At 36.3% G+C, this 17,085-nt stretch overlaps 1 protein-coding gene across 8 annotated transcripts in view; it reads left to right on the forward strand.

Moving 5' to 3' along the window:
* Window positions 1–13,740, forward strand: part of LOC141432440 (AMP deaminase 2-like) — a 42,845-nt gene extending 29,105 nt beyond the window's left edge. For 6 of the 8 annotated variants that reach the window (XM_074093998.1, XM_074094000.1, XM_074094002.1 and 3 more), the window contains 13 exons: window positions 177–363; window positions 1,277–1,493; window positions 2,019–2,144; window positions 2,498–2,696; window positions 2,927–3,058; window positions 3,281–3,444; window positions 3,527–3,650; window positions 3,916–4,082; window positions 4,675–4,795; window positions 5,187–5,360; window positions 5,683–5,793; window positions 8,630–8,767; window positions 13,239–13,740. In XM_074093998.1, the coding sequence (XP_073950099.1) occupies window positions 177–363; window positions 1,277–1,493; window positions 2,019–2,144; window positions 2,498–2,696; window positions 2,927–3,058; window positions 3,281–3,444; window positions 3,527–3,650; window positions 3,916–4,082; window positions 4,675–4,795; window positions 5,187–5,360; window positions 5,683–5,793; window positions 8,630–8,767; window positions 13,239–13,343 (1,965 nt within the window). In that variant the 3' untranslated portion in view covers window positions 13,344–13,740. Of the gene's footprint in view, window positions 1–176; window positions 364–1,276; window positions 1,494–2,018; window positions 2,145–2,497; window positions 2,697–2,926; window positions 3,059–3,280; window positions 3,445–3,526; window positions 3,651–3,915; window positions 4,083–4,674; window positions 4,796–5,186; window positions 5,361–5,682; window positions 5,794–8,629; window positions 8,768–9,348; window positions 11,610–12,131; window positions 12,166–13,238 lie in introns of those variants that run through there. The other 2 variants (XM_074094005.1, XM_074093999.1) reach the window with 2 other exon arrangements.
* The last annotated feature ends 3,345 nt before the right edge of the window (window positions 13,741–17,085 follow it).

Here is a 17,085-nt window from a genome sequence, read left to right on the forward strand (position 1 = left end):
ATTTAATACGCTGTGTCTAGTTTTCCTTTAGATTGAAAAAATCGTATAATGCATTAGCATTTTTTTAGCGTCTTCAGAAAAACCATGTTATTGGCGTCCAGGGTAGGCCTGACCTGGAATTGCCCCAATGCACGCCACTGTTAACATCCGTTCTTATTCTATCTCTACTCACACAGGTACCCCTAGAGGACTTGCAGCAAGCCTCGTCCTTCCTGGTGCAAGCGCTGGACCTGCGCAAGCGTTACATGGAGATGTCTCGGCAGAGCTTCTGCACGATCACCGCCCGCTTCCTCCGCAATATGGACCCTGACGCTCCGGCCAACCACACGCCTTACACAAAGGGTCCTAGTGGACATATTGCAGGTAAAAACCTTCAATTGTTGATTTGGGAACTATATTTTTATATTTTTCTTATTTTTTTTAATCCATTGTTCTTATGTTTGTCACGAAAAATGTTTTCTTTCTTTCAATTCAATATTCATCTTTCTTTTCCATTTCTGCCTGAATAGGTTTCTTAACGATGGTGTGAATGGTTTGGATCTGTGTATGATAAACGTTCAGCTTCGTTTGGTTCATTTCTGGAATTCACATCGAGTTGGACATCAACGGACATTATCCGTCCCTCCGATCATTACACCCACCATAAACCCGCCGAAATGCAAGTTTCATAAAGAACTATCGATTTATCTTCTTTTTTAATAAAAAAACCTCAAACAAATAGCTACTTGTTTCTTATTAAGTGCCTAAATGCCAAGTTTTATGGTTTTATCTTCGACAATGGCGAACTTCCACCATTATTATAAACTTTCATCCCCTATTTCAACCCCTTCAAACCTTTTTTTCGCGATAAAAGATAGCTTATGTTCTTTCCCAAGTCTAGTCTTACTCTGTGCCAAATTTCATTAAAATCGGTTCAGCGTTTTAGGCGTGAAAGCGTAACATACATAAAGATACAGATAAAGTTACTTTCGCATTTATAATATATAGTAAAAAAAAAATAGTATGGATAGTCTGCCGCCTTCGTGAAAGAACAGAGGCCATTTTGTCTAACGCTCTGACGTTCACGATCGCATTTACCATCTCTTTCTACCCTCGTCTTATACCGTGTGACAGAAAGAAATGGTGAAATCGATTGTGATTCCAATGTGTTTGACAATATCAAGGCCTCAGATCTGTAGTTTGCAACGAATTTGCTTTAGCTTCACAGAGTTTAGGCCATAGTTAAAGTGGAGATCCTTTACTAAAAACAATTTCAAACCTCTTCCTCTGTCCCCAGACCACGTAGTCCACCCCCCCTTCAGGGACAAGGACCCCTGGGAGTGCCACATGCCGGAGCCCAAGAACTACGCAGTCCGGGCTGACCGGGGGGTCTTTAACCTGTACACCACGGACGCCAATGGCCAGGAGACCAGGGTGCCGTACGAGTACATCACTCTGGCGCAGTACATCCAGGACATGAATACCATGTGCACAATGATCGCCGATGGACCACTGTGAGTTTTGGTTTAGTTTTTAAGATTTAACCCATTTAAAAAAAATTGGCCAGCATCGAGTAGTTTATATTCCCATTGCATGTAAAATACGTAAGAAATCTTTGTTTTTTTTTTCTAAATAAAATAACTACGGATAATTTAGTGGCCTTCGGCTCGAAAACATGTTCTTCCGATGTAATTACACGGACTTGATGGTGGTTGATGGCAGTCTACTTATATTGCGTATTATAAACAATACAATACAATACAATAACTCTTTATTGCACCCCAACACATAGTACGCAGTACAGAAAACACAGGTAGGTATATACACAGAGATTTTCTGAGGTAAGCAATAGGCGGCCTTATCGCTAAACTTTCGCTTATCGATAAACTTATTTTTTCAACGAAGAATTAAGTAGCTAACTACCGGACATTCTTCCACGTTGACCGTCTTGATGAATAATCCTCTTTCATATGGGCCAGTAGACGATACAATTCTTATAGAAGTCATCTAAAGTCTGAGATATGACGTTCTCTTTGCAGAAAGTCATTCTGCTACCGGCGGCTATCGTACTTGTCATCCAAGTTCCAGCTCCACGTGCTGCTGAATGAGCTGCGAGAGCTGGCATCGCAGAAGGCAGTGCCACATCGTGATTTTTACAACATCAGGTAAGACTCAACCGTAACAAGCCTTTACTCCGGTTTCTTATTGGCTAGGACGTTAACTTTGAAAAGTTGCTAGAATTACTAGGTTTGTCTATTATAATAAAGAACTAAATGTTTCGTAGTTGACTTTATCACTGTCTGAGGTTATAATTATTTAGGGGTAGAAAGTATAACACCTTATTGTCTAACCTATTCGGAATTATAGTTGGAAGAAATGGTGAAGGCGATTGTGATGGCAAGCGCATGCGACAATATGACCTTGGAGTGTAATTTACTACGTAGGTATTTAACTGTTTCTTTCATACTGACGCAAAGACACATACCCTATTTATTTATAACAAGGCATTGTTTTACAGAAAAGTGGACACTCACATTCACGCAGCGTCCTGCATGAACCAAAAGCACTTGCTGCGCTTCATCAAGAAAACTCTCAAAAACCACGAAGATGAGGTGGTGACCCTGCACAAAGGTGTTCCGATGACTCTGAAGGCTGTGTTCCAGTCCATGAACCTTAGCACTTATGACTTGACAGTTGACATGTTGGATGTGCATGCAGTAAGTTCACTTTTAATATACAGTATTGTTAAAAAATGCGACTAATCTCTTTATCTTTTTGGACACCAATTTATAAATTTTGTCTGTTTACTTGGTTATAATGTAAATGTTCAAACTACTAAACTACTAAGTTAATAAGTAGTTTGAACATTTATCCAGTAGGATCAGTTATCAGTTATTTATAAATGAATGAATCCGGACTAAAGTATAATTATTTTATTTCCATACAGGATCGCAACACATTCCACCGTTTTGACAAGTTTAACGCAAAATACAATCCAATTGGAGAAAGCAGACTACGTGAGGTCTTCCTCAAGACAGATAATTACATGAACGGGAAATATTTCGCTAGGATCATCAATGTAAGTCATTAAATTAATATTAGCATCAAATCGTTTGATAAGTCAAATTAAAACTCGTACCTACCGGGCGAAGGAGATACCAAAATAATTGCATCCCCCCATCATTGGCAAATTGACGCAAGAAGTATTGAATCCTAAGCACATGGAGAAGTATTGTTACTGGAGGAAAAAAACAAGTTAATACATGTTTCTGAGAATGAAGTTTTAAATATTTTGCTGCAGGAAGTAGCGGCAGATTTAGAGGAAAGCAAATACCAGAATGCGGAGCTCCGACTCTCAATATATGGCAAGAGCCCCAGTGAGTGGGCCAAGCTAGCGAAGTGGGCAATCCAGTATGATGTCCATTCCAACAACATGCGGTGGCTCATTCAGATCCCACGACTCTAGTAAGTTATATTTAACTTAAACTTTGTCAGTCCTCAGTCTCAACCTTTTTTTAAATACTTATTATATCATTTCCTTCTACAGTGATATCTTCAAGTCGAACAAAATCATGAATAACTTCCAGGAGTTCCTCACCAACATTTTCCAGCCACTGTTCGAGGTCACCAAAGACCCTAATAGCAACATAGAACTACACAAATTCCTCACAGTAAGTATCTCCTAATATCTGTATAGGTATACAGATACCTTTTGTCTTCCTACTTATACATGTTTAGACTTCTACACTGGTTATAAATGAAGCCACAAAAGCAATTTCTTCGTCTGGTCCGATTCTTGGAGGTATATGGGAAGCATATGTAAGATTGATTAAGCACCAGCAAAACAAACTAAATTGGATCAAACCCTAAGCTAACTATTTAGTCCTTAAAGTAAATAATAATAATTATGTTAAATAAGTCCTTGCATCCTTATAGCACGTGATCGGCTTCGACAGTGTGGACGACGAGTCCAAGCCCGAGAACCCTCTGCTGGACGACAGCGCGCGCGCGCCCGGCGACTGGGACGACGAGGAAAACCCGCCGTATGCGTACTACCTCTACTACATGTACGCCAACATGACCGTGCTCAATCACTTCCGCAAGTCAGTATATTTTCCATTTTTTAAAATACATCTGATCACGTCCACTGCCGCCGACCTTCCAGGGATCTTCTTGACGATCGGTTTTGTGGTACAATCAGTAGTAGAGTAGAAGTAGATGAGCAGTGTGGTGTGTGGTGCAGTTACCTTGGCCAGTAGTGTCGTTTGTTCATTTTGAGCCTTGAGCACCATAACCGCTCATCTACTACTGTTGCTGACTATACTAGAAGAGTGGCAGCCAATGGCTGCCGGCAATTTTTACCGGATCGTCTCTTCCGTTCACCTTGCGACAAGCTGATCACCACCTACAGTATCCCCAACGGCCAACAGTTTTGTACGAGCAATGTCAATAGCACTCTTTTTGTACATACAAGAGTAGGAAGTTGAATCGTCAAAGTATCACTAACTATGGCTCTTTAAAAGTTCTCCACATTTATTCTTGCATTTAACAGTGACATGATAAAAGGTTAGTAGGTACCATTTTTTTCGAGGAACTGAATCTTACCTTTAGAAAACCTTCCAATAGTACAAAAGGCCAAAGCTTTTTTCCTTCTCCATTACTTAAGCATTTTTTAAAGATGGTGACATTTCACAGGGAGCAAGGCTTAAACACGTTCGTTTTGCGGCCGCATTGCGGAGAAGCGGGACCCGTGCAGCATCTCGTCTGCGGCTTCATGTTGGCTGAGAACATCTCCCACGGACTGCTACTGAGAAAGGTAAATTTCATCAACTGTAGAAATAAAATATTGTAGGGATGGCGACCCAATCTCACGTTACGGTGACAAAGCAAAATAATTTATAAACCTGCATGATCACGGGCGGATTGAATCAAGGGTGTTTGATGTCACAGTAAAAAAAAGTAAAAAAAGCACATTTACGCTGATTCGCTGGCGTAGTAGGTGGGTTTGCATACATGACATGACTTTTCTAATGCTAAATGTCTTTAATAAGATGTACGGAAAACTATCTCTGTGTCAAACTTGGGAACCTGAACATTAAGACCAGATAATGTTTTTTTTATTATTGGACTAGATGGCAATGATATCTACATGATAATTTTCCTTGCCGTAGCCGCAGCTTCATTAATTACTTCTGTCCTTACTCTAGGTACCAGTGCTGCAGTACCTGTACTACTTGACTCAGATTGCGATCGCCATGTCACCGCTGAGCAATAACTCGTTATTCCTCAACTACCACCGCAACCCGCTGCCGGAGTTCCTGGCGCGCGGGCTCGCAGTCACTCTCTCCACTGATGATCCGCTGCAGTTCCACTTTACCAAGGTCAGTAATAAGTGATAATTCAAGGAAGAGCTACTGGTGGTGATCAAATATCATGGTAGTGTAGATCTGTTTTGATTGTATAGAACATCATCAACTAGAAAATGGTACGGTGCACGGTGGTGCTGTGATTTTGAAATGCGTGTATGACTTAACATACTTGTGCAAGTTTTTTAATATATCTTTTGTTTTTCTATAAATCTCTGTCTCTTCTCTTCAATCATGCTATATTTGAACTGCTCCGATGAACGTTTGTCAGAAACGAGGTTCTGCATATCTTTCTACATTTCTAATTGATACCTACTTACCGATGTTGACATTACAGGAGCCGCTGATGGAGGAGTACAGCATTGCAGCTCAAGTGTGGAAGCTGAGCTCGTGCGACATGTGCGAGTTGGCACGCAACTCTGTCCTCATGTCTGGCTTCCCGCACGAGGTAAACTGCCTTTTCAGAATTTAAACTTATAAAAATGGTGGTTAAAATATCAAAAGTCTATACGGTACTGTTGATGGACTTGGTTAAAAATATCCTATGGTACTCTTAGTGCTTTCGTTTTTGCTTTAAAACCAATGCCAATCAAATCAGACGGAGGTACTATTCTTGAATTGACCGCCTTTTAGACTGCGACCACACTCGTTCCCTTATATGTATGGGGTGTTTTGATACGATAGTGTCTTAGTCAACCACTTTGTCTTTAGCCACTGGTACATCATCTATCTTATTTAGAGAGATTAGATTCATATACGTCACTGATGTATTAAACTGTAGATCCACAGTCGCGCGTCCGAATATGTCCGAGCCAAATGAGCGCCACTTTGGTAAATGTGGCCTTCTTTTTCTCAGTACGTTGTTGTCAGTGCAAGCGTAACGATGCCCACGTGCGTCTTTAAAAAGTGCAAAAATCACTCGCGACAACGGAACAAATCTGATGGAATATTATACTTTCAGCGAGTATTTGTTGTTTTTTCTAATAAATTCTAATAATCAGAGAGAAATATTGATTTAAATTAATTTTAAAGCCATTTCTAAATTGCTAATTAAAAGATAAACGTTGCCAGAATTCCACAACATTGACAAATGCCTTGTCTTTGTCACACGCACAGGAAAGCATATCAGTAAAACGAAACAGATAAACAACAGAACATGGAACAAAAGTGTAGTGGAGTTGCCGTCACTCTATTTTATTTACCGAGTCGCCTAGCAACGGGTAGCTATGTCGTTTGAATATTTACCTTGAAGTTTGCGATTTTAATTATGTTTTATAAAGCTTCGATAATATAATGTACTGACTGTCTGACTGTGTGGTTTATTCGTTTTTGTGCAAAATTAATAAAGCAATTTATGAACCACAAACCTCAATGAAGCCAACTTTGATAAAGCGCTCGCCAAATCTACACCGTATTAATCACTATGTTTACCTATTGTTTTTTACACTAAAAAAATCATACTAAGTATTTTAAACTGTTTACAAGGTTTATAATACAGTTTACAATTTATTCACACTAGTCGAGCTTCTTATTATTTAATTACACAACATACGAAGTCCGCCGAATTTCCCGCGAATGAACTGTGCTGACAGACAGCCTGCAATTTTTTTTTGAGCTGCGCGCGGCGTGCGCTGGCAATGGTTTTAGAAGCAAACAGCCAGAACCAAGGAGGATGAGAATTCAAATTGTTTTTTATTCGAAATACTTGCACAAGTGCTTACATTTCGGCGATATTTTTAGAAGCTTTTCTGTAGCTTGCCCTGTTTGCTTATTTATTTATTTATTGTTTGTTTGGGTCAAATCTTGGAAGCTAAATTTGACCCACTTCCAGTGGTCCGATCGACTTGAAATTTGGCATACTTATGTAAATTTGGTGACAATACAATAATCTGGTAGTGACAACTTGGTGGTTCTGTCAGAATCGTCTCTGCAGGAGGGAACTCCTCAATAGTTAATAGTACCGACTTGAAATTTGGTACAGATATGTAGTTTAGACGACAATTCAAGTACAGTCAACAAAAAGTGCATTCGGCAAAAAAGCTTGTATTAAAAATTAAAATTTTAACAAAAACTTATTACAAGCATTATATTTATTTGCAGTGTAATGTAACTATGTTTGCTCGGGTGGAATCTTTCAACTCAAATTTGAAGTGGATATCTTCAACCGATTGAGCTGAAATTTTACACGCATGTATACTTAAATCCGATGACAATGCAATATTATTATAACATGGAGTTGATCTGATGATAAAGCTAGCCTAGGTCAGTTAGTCAGTTTATTATTTTAATTTTATATATATAGACAGTGCCGGATTAGCCCATAAGCAAATTAAGCGATTGCTTAGGGCATCACGTCTTGGGGGCACCATAAACAGCAACAATTTTTTTTTGTTAGCACATAAAAGGTAAGGCTGTTTGAAAATCCGCTCGCTCGTGCCTCCCCATAATCTCTATCGTATTTCATAAATATAATATTTCGTCGTAATAAATACTTATTTAAAATATCGATAAGGGGGGGGGGATAGGCGTGCATTGCTTAAGGCATCAAATAGTCTTAATCCAGCTGTATATAGATTATCTTGAAAACGGTAAACATTTGGACTAAAGAAAATTAGCTTAAAAGTTACCTTTTAATTTTTTTTTATTTAATTGACAAAAACTTTTTATTACAAAAGTCCTCTCCGAAAGTCCGAATGCATTCTTTGTTCTACAACCTGAATTCGTCCGTCTTAAGAAACGTCAAACTCATCCAAGCAATCTTGCAACGTCGCCTTCAATGTAGCAAGTGAAATTAATCCCTCTGCCTTTTCTGATAAGGCTTACATTCATATTCGAGCATGCGTATGTGAAATTGTGGAGTTAGCTGTCAAGTGTCAAGCGTTGTGGAGTTTTGCCGCTAGCGAAATTCAACTGTAATAGAGTAAAGACTAGGTTCAAATTTCGTCACGTATTCTTTCTATTTGTTTGTGTGGTGGGATCAGTGTGTCTACGCACACGTAAATATTTTTATTAATTGTGGAATATGGCCGCTAGCGAAATTCAACTGTAACTTAGTAAAGACTAGGTTCAAATTTCGTCACGTATTCTTTTAATTAATTTGTGTGGGTGATGATTTTATTTGTTACACAAACAAATAAATAGTTCGGACATTTTTTGATGGGGATTTTGTTTGGCAATGTGTATCTACAGTTTAATACATCAGTGTATACGTCAACTAAATTTTCTTACATTACAAAAAAATCTTGCATTTCGTCATGGTCTAACTAATACCGGTTCAAATGCAGATGAAGCAGTACTGGCTGGGCCCCAACTACATGAAGGAGGGCGTGGCCGGCAACGACATAACGAGGACCAATGTCCCTGACATCCGCATCTCCTTCCGCTACGAGGCTCTGCTCGACGAGCTCACTAACATCTTCAAGGTAATCATCTATATACACCCGTAGACCTCGATCAACTTCTACGATATTCGCGGACGTTGATACTTTGATAGCCTCAGAAAATGAATTGATCTATTTTGTAGGAATGTTTTACTGATTAACGAGACCGAGTTTTGCATATTATAATAGCTAAATAAATTAGTTAAAAACAAGACAAGGTGCAATATACAATTTAACTGTTGTTAAATGATACTGTTACGCAGATGATGTTTTCGTGATAACTTTTAGGATGATGCTAAGAAAGAGTTGTGTGATGTTTGCGTGTGTACTTCACATTATCATCTCGTGTTATTGTCTACCCTACCTAATCAAAGAGGCAATAAATTAATGTACCAACGCCTCTGAAACCAATGCCTGGTATAAATAATCTGCATTGTGATCGTGACATATTTTAACCGACCAGAATTCTTTAACTCAAAAACATTTAATCTTGTTGGATTAGTGTTTGTGTTGTCTGTCACGTCTTGTGGTATCCCATCTTCAATAGTTTTATTATTGGGATTAAAGACTAACATTTCTCCATTTTCTAGTAGTTTTAGACTAACCATACGCGAAACTTTCAGGAAGGAATGTCATCTCATCAGATAAACGCCGCCTCGCGATCGCGACGTACTGTCACTGAGCCGGGGGCCTGAGAACGATATTAAACACTAAGTTATAATGCTTTAATTATAGTTCTTCCAAGGATACATTGGAAAATGACTTTGCAAAAGGCTGTCAATAAAGAAGACCTGGATCGCAAGATCAAGGTTCTTTTGTTGACATATACAAGGTGGGCCCTGTAACAGCAGCAAAAAATTAAACCACAGCTTCCACTCTTCATCTTGAGCTACTTTAGTTCTTCAACTTTTGAAAATAACTTGTATTATGATTTTTATTATAGTTTAAAGTTTAATAGGACAAGCAATGTATTGCGAAATGCGTCATTTTCTTACGTGACAGGCGATGGCATTCAGGCTTTTGGATGCCGTACATTGAAAATACCATTTAATTTGTTTGGAATAAACATAATGATAAAATTACTTAATTTTTTAAAGTTGCAGAACTAAAAAGTAGTTCCATTTGAGAAGCAGAACCTGTGGTTTAATTTTTTGCTCCTGTTATAGGGCCCACCCGGTATAAAGCGTTAAAAATCTAAAATATATAGCTCCTTTCTTTAAAAATATAATCATGTTTTAACCTAAAGTTATACAATTATTAATAATCATTTTTTTTATATTTTTATTTATCATACAAAAATTATAATAGGTAATATACGCCCCAAAAAAATATGAATTAAGTGTAATGTGATAATCTTTCCCCCATGTGATAACTAGGTGAATATAAAGAAAGTGCCATTACATTCCTTGTTGAAGAATTCTCTCAGTCTAATCTAATGGAATCTAAGAATATTAGACTCTGTTATCAAACTGAAGATTGTAAAGTCCACCCCTAACTAAACTTAAATCTGTACGAATAGTTTCATTTTGACAAGCTTAATGAATCTGTAGGATTGTCTTCTATTTTTCTCCCTCTACTAAACTATTTTAACTAAAACCTTAGACTTTAACAAGTTGAATAGCTTCTATCATGATACGACTACGCTTCGTTTCATCACATCTTAATTTTTTCCAATTGGCAACTTTTTAAATGTTTAAATATTCTAACAAAAAGATGTTCTCGAAATTTACTTGTACTTAGTTTAGCTATATTGTGGTTTATGTTATTGATTCTTTCTTGTCTTCATGTGTCTAACAAAAACCCAACCGGCTTGTTGGTTGTGACTCTTTCAATTTTTCCTGTTACACCTCTGATCTGATCAGCACTTGCAATATTCAATGTATAGCTGTAAAAATAGAAAGCTATAAAAGTAGAATTGATACCATATACTTAATTGTTCAAAATACTAAAAGGAGCGATGTGACGCGTAAAATCAATAAAAGAGAATTACAATGACTATTACACAATTTAGTTCCTCGTGTTGATCAAATCAGACCGGGTATAGAACCTACATAATAACGATAAATGTTCAACATTTTGTACCTCGAGTTCGTACCTAATTTACAATATCAGAGCTCATTCGTCCTTCCATACACAGTTTAAAAATCTGTTCCAAAAAGGTTTTCCTTTCCCATAAATCATCAATGGTCACCGTGAAGCTCAAATTTTTATTTGAATGTAAACATTTGACGATTTGAAAGCCTTTGATTATTTTGGATCATCTTTTCTGATCAGATTTTGTATGGAATCGTGAACGTGTGGTGGCTTTTGAAGGTAGCTAGGAGTTTAAACTTTAGCAAGTTTAATATGATATGTTTTTTAAAACATCACTTTTATTTTTCTTAACTGAAGCTACCTTCAAACTGACAATGTGGATGATAACTGCTTTAATTTGGTTGTGTTACATTTAACGCTTATTGTTTGTTTTAATATGATTATTTAGTAGCTTGTATTGGCATTACTCAGAGGTTGATAATAGCCACTCGAGTAAACGCACCCTAATTGTAAGACTTAAAGTCCAAAATGAAAAACAAAGAGTCCTCTGGGTTGTCATTGTGTGGCCCAAAAAACTAAAACAGGAAAAAACCTTTTATCTAGTGGAAGAAAATTGAAAACTCCTTATTTTAGCATTATACATCGGTAAGTAAGGATAAAAAAAGTTACGAAGTAATTGTTGTTCGTACTTAATTTTCAATTTAATTCGTTGTTTATCTTGTAAGAAATCGGATCAATAGTTTTGATAGAATCGGTAGATAGTATTTTTATGCAGTGAACGTAGTTTAAGATCTCTACAGTGGAACCAAACGGAATGTTAAATTGTTGGAAATAAACAAATGATCAAACATTGCGTTTTTTGTTTGCACAAATGCATGCGTAGAATCTTGAGGCAAAACAGTATTCAAAACTATTTATAACCGGTGTGGCGGGTTAATTTACCAAGGCATTTGACCTGTAATTATGAAAATTGATGATCAACTTTATTTTTTCTTTTGGTTTTCCCCTAAATATTCCAGTCCTGGCTATTAACATTGCCCGATAGTGCCTAATTCCAGGGTTAAACCATCATAGTTTTAAGCAATAGCGAAACGCTGGACATAAGCGTTAGGTGTCACTCAAGGCATACTGTTGAGCCCGATCTTTTTCATCTGGGCATGTAATAAAATAAGTACTTCATTATTTTTACTTAATAGCTTCTATTGAAGACAAAAATCCAAATGAAAAGATTATTTTATCAAGATTCGTTGTTAAATTAACTTGCATGTGAGAATAACTTGACATTGTATGACAAATCTTAGGTAGATAAAGTAAAATAACATTATGTACACCTACTTATTAGACCATTATGTAAATTTGTCCTGTTGTTTAGATAAAGCGAGACATCACGCCCGTCCCCCTCTGAGGTATTGACGTAAGATGCATGAGGCTTTTAGCTTCTCTAATACCATTTGCCAGTCTGCCTTTCAGCTCAGTAGTCATGATTATTCAAAAAACGTTGAACCTTTTTGAATATCCTGACTCTAGCGGTATAATTGGCGCTGACTGTACAGTACTGTGCTGTACAGTGCAATATTTTATTTTTATAATATTTCTTTACAGCGAAAAAATAGACTAAATAGTTTCTTGATGAATCTGTCATTTTTATTTTTCTATTAACTTTAATTCTTATTAAATACAGTGCAGTAAACGTTTTAATGACTTCTTAATGTTAATTTTATAACTATGCGAGTGTTTAACACAAATACACATAGGTTGTACACAAAGGCATAAAAACTCAGCATTTAAAATACAGTAGACACCAAGGTCAACATTTTACACTAGATCCTGCTGTAAAACATAAATAATTCAAGTGATTCAATATACAACACCCTGCTTGGTACATTTTTGTTTCAAAACCTACCTAAACCTCTGAGTAGAACACCATTTAGCCACAATATCTCCGAAAGATATGTAGGTACCATCAGCCAAATATGTGGTCTACCACCCTAAAGTTGATAATCGTTTGCATGTCATAGAACAATAATGCCAATAGACGTATTATGATTGGTTTTTTAGTCTTTTTTTTTTCAACTCCAAATTCGTTACTTTTACGGGTATCCCGTGAAACCATATAATATAATTATTTAAGTAGCGTAGTGGAAAAAAGCTACCTGAGATATGTGTGCATAGGAGAAATTCGTGTCTAGATTCCTGTCCAGCGGTGGTGTAGGGGTTATAGCACGCAGCACGGATTGCTGAGGACCTGGGTTCGATTCCCAGCGCTGGTCTCTTTTTCTGGTTTTTCTGTGCATCCATGTCTCAGTTTGTATTGCCAATAGACGTGTCTGTCAATTTGAAAGTTTGACTTTAGCGACGTATTCATTTGAATGGAACTTGATTAAAAATTGATAGACCACTTATTTGGCTGATGGTACAATAGCTTAGTGTCCTCATAAGGGTAGATAATAGCCTCAGGCTGCTTCAACTATACTTTCAGGTCCGGTACGCCCTACCCTCTGACTGGGTGCCGCCGCCGCCGCAGACGCCCAACTTCGCCAAGCCGCCGCCCATAGTCAGCCTTAAGCGGCCTTCGCTTGTTTAAATTAATTTCTACAAGCATGCAGGATCTATACCTATTGGTAAAAGATAAATCTATGGCCCATGTGGCCAATGAATGAGAGTAGCTTAATCCTTTTCATTATTACCGACGCTCTGATTTCCGTGGATGACTTGTCTTTATTACAATTATTATGAAAAATCTTTGAGCCATACATTTGCTTTTAGGGACTCTACTTAGTAATGTTTATAAGTAGTTAGGTAGCTATTACGTAATTTTATGAAATAAAAATATTATTATAATAAATTTATCTAGTTTGGATCGATAATTATTATGAGAAAATGGTTAAAGAACTCAAGTGTTCATTATTATTTTGAACTTTATATCTTTTTAAAATGGTATCTGTAATTCAGCTATTGAAATAAAGTAAATGTTTTTTAAATGTTGTGTTTTATTTAATTGTGTTATGATTTGGTCATGATCGAGAGCGAGAGAGAGCCTGTAAAGAATTCTAGGTCCGTTCCCTGCCGTCGAGCACCCGGGTAAATCAGCGTTTTTGCGGGTTTTTTCGTCATTACCATTTCGGTAAGTTAAGTACTTAGTTTTTATAATGAGATTATCTTCACGGTATTTTTTAATGAACATTAAAAACAATCATCATCATCATCATCATCATCATAAAATAAAATAGGCGTACGTACAGTCAAGGGCAAAGATATCGACACGGCCAAAGTTACAAAAATATGTATAAGTAGGTACACGACTTTATGCACTTAACATATAGACCGTGTATACATGATTTTTGCAACTTTGGCCGTGTCGATATCGTTGCTCTTGACTGTACGTCACCAATCGTCGTTTGGCCTAAGATCTGTCATTTTGTATGACAATTCAAAGGATTTTTTCACGAAATGGATCTCAAATTAACACTCGTGACCGCGTAGGTACTACTACTGACTGAACGAAATAGTTCAACTAAAGATGTGACGAAACTTAAATAGTATGTTGTATGTATGAAAACTCTATGATGTACAAAAGAAAATAAACAAGATGACTAACTTAGAGCTACTTGTACAAAGGCGCACTTTTCCCTTTAAGGAATCTCTACCAGTCAACTTTTGAGTGCTCATCCACATAAAAGTTTTTTTTTAAATCTTTATTCACTCAAAAGTTAATGGAATGTAGGAGCAATCAGTTAAAGTTGTAACAAAGCTAGGAAATTATATCAAAACTGAATCCTAATCCAGCAGTTTCTTCTAAAATTTCCTCAATTTCGTTTTTTTTTAACTTCCTTGCTTTTAGTTTATTGTGATACGAGGTTGATAAGTAAGGTTTTACACGTGAGTTGACAAGAGATAAACCCGAGCTGCAAGGCGAGGGTTTTCATCGTCACGAGTTTGTAAAACCTTGCCAACCGTGTATCAAACGACGTTTTTCAACAGGTATATTTGGCTGATTCTAATAAAAGTGGCATGGCAGGCTAAAGTTAATTCAAAAAAATATTATGTGTTTTTTTACTTTTTTTGCATAAAAAACAGCTTCTTTGGTATTTCATTTTTACAAATATGTTAAAGGGACAAAGTTTTTCCTAAAAACTTAAGAGTTATGGGTTCTTGAAAATTTGATGAAGCAGGCTAAAGTTATTAGACAGGCTAGTAGTGAAAAGTTACCAGGTAAAGAGAATATATCAAAAATGAAAGAAATGTATCATAAGTTTAAGGGGCTGTTTCACCATCCATTGATTAGTGTGAACTGGCGGTTAGGTGTGATGCCGTCTCTATTTGTTTTGTTCGAATAGACGGAGACGGCATCACATTTAACCGTCGAATTAACGCTAATCAATGGATGGTGAAAAGCCCCTAAATGTAATTTCTTAAACAATTATTAGTCTCTTGGAGGGATATATAAGAAAATAAATTATTTCAAAATTATACATATTTTATACGGGTTATTTGTAATTTACCAGCATCCTTTTAACCCTAAACTCCTACCACTTAAACAAATGTTTTTTGTTTTACGTCTTTTTGAAATGGAGCCGTAAAACAAAAAACATTTGCTAAATCATGTATATTTTTCCTTCCTGTTTTCTTCGCTGATATTGTTCTTTAGTTTCCTTTGGAACTCAGCATAGAGTTCTGGATTTCTTTTTTTTTTCTCGTATCTTTTCTTTTCGTTCTCTTTCGTGCTAACTCTCTCTTCTCTTGACTTTTGTTTAGTTTTTGGTTTCCCCATAATGTCGGCCCTAAAATATTACGAATTAATTACAATACAATGCAATCAAATCAGTCCCTCCGATGAATGAATGACATCAGATAGTAAAAACTGGCCAAATAAGAACGTACCTAGGCAAAATAACACGAAAAATTCGTTTTAAACAAGTAACGACACCACTATTTTATACGAATAATTTTTACTAACTGTAAAATGTTTAGTTATAAACAGGATCACCATGATTGTTTTTTTTAATTTTCAAGCCAATAGTTTCACTTTTAGAGGGGGAGGGGGACACACTCCAAAAAAAATTTGCAAAAGCTATATTTACGCAAAATTACAGCTATAGTACTAATGGATCTAGTGCGGATAGATAAACAGACACACAAAGTGAAATTATAAGTGTTTAGTTTAATAAAAGCAATTCTCTACATTTACTTTGGTAGAACACTGTTAGTACCTAACTTAAAAAAGACCCATAAAGTTATTTCTTAGAAATTATATGCAATTTTTAAATAAAATAATTTATAGTTCACTTTTTTCTGCCATGAGTCACTTTAGTCTGTGCTTCAGTTACAGATTAAAGTGACACAGATTAAAGTGAAAGTGGATTCAAAAGACATTTACTCTAAAACCGTCAAAAATATGAATGTGCACTCTTAATAACGTAAGTAAATACGTCATAATATCACATAAAATGATTAACTAATAACGCCCATATAAATAAGATAAAATATCGAGACAATGTAAAGTTAACATACCCGTTACAAACTCCAGTTTGCCGCCTTCGATCACTAATCGCCACAAAACTATGACAGAAGGTCTCTAACCGTTCCGTACGGCGGCGAGCCAGATATTGGCCGAATGTTTACGCGATGATTAAGGTGTGTCTATCATTCTCCGTGTGTTAGTGAGACCCAACAATGCGAACACACAGACTACAGTGAAAATCGCTGGACAAAGTTTGAGTCTGAATATTGATGTATAAAATGATTTATTTAGGACCGTATTATTATTAAATGAATATCGTATTATTGTATTTGCAATATATTTATAAAATATAATTTGTGAAATAGTACACAAATAATTCACAGGCCTAAAACCGGGAGCATGTCCCTTTTGGACAAGACAGACTACAGTGAAAATCGGTACTTACATTTATTTATTTTTTAAAGTAATAAGGTTATAAATAAAATGGCCTGGCCTCGGGTAAAAGGTCTATGTTTACATATCAATTTTTATTTTTTCTGAAAAAAGTAATATTTTAATGTACTTGTATTCAAAAACCATTGCCAGATTATAATGCCACTTTTATTAGAATCACCCATTTGTAAGAAAATAGGCAATTAATAGAAAAAAAATAAAATCAAAACAACGCAAAGTTTTACAAAAATGGCGCGTAAAATGGTAAAATGAACTTACGAGCCATGTATACATCCTTTGAAAGTGAATTTTTCGAGCAAATAAAAAAAATGCTAAATGTATTGAAAGAGCAAATGTATTTAGATTTTCATCCTTTGCTCTTCATTTTCCTTAACTCTAGCGCTTCAGTACGACAATGATCTTGAAAGTTTTC

The sequence above is a fragment of the Choristoneura fumiferana genome, chromosome 11 (genome assembly GCF_025370935.1).
Source record: "Choristoneura fumiferana chromosome 11, NRCan_CFum_1, whole genome shotgun sequence".
NCBI lineage: Eukaryota > Metazoa > Arthropoda > Insecta > Lepidoptera > Tortricidae > Choristoneura > Choristoneura fumiferana.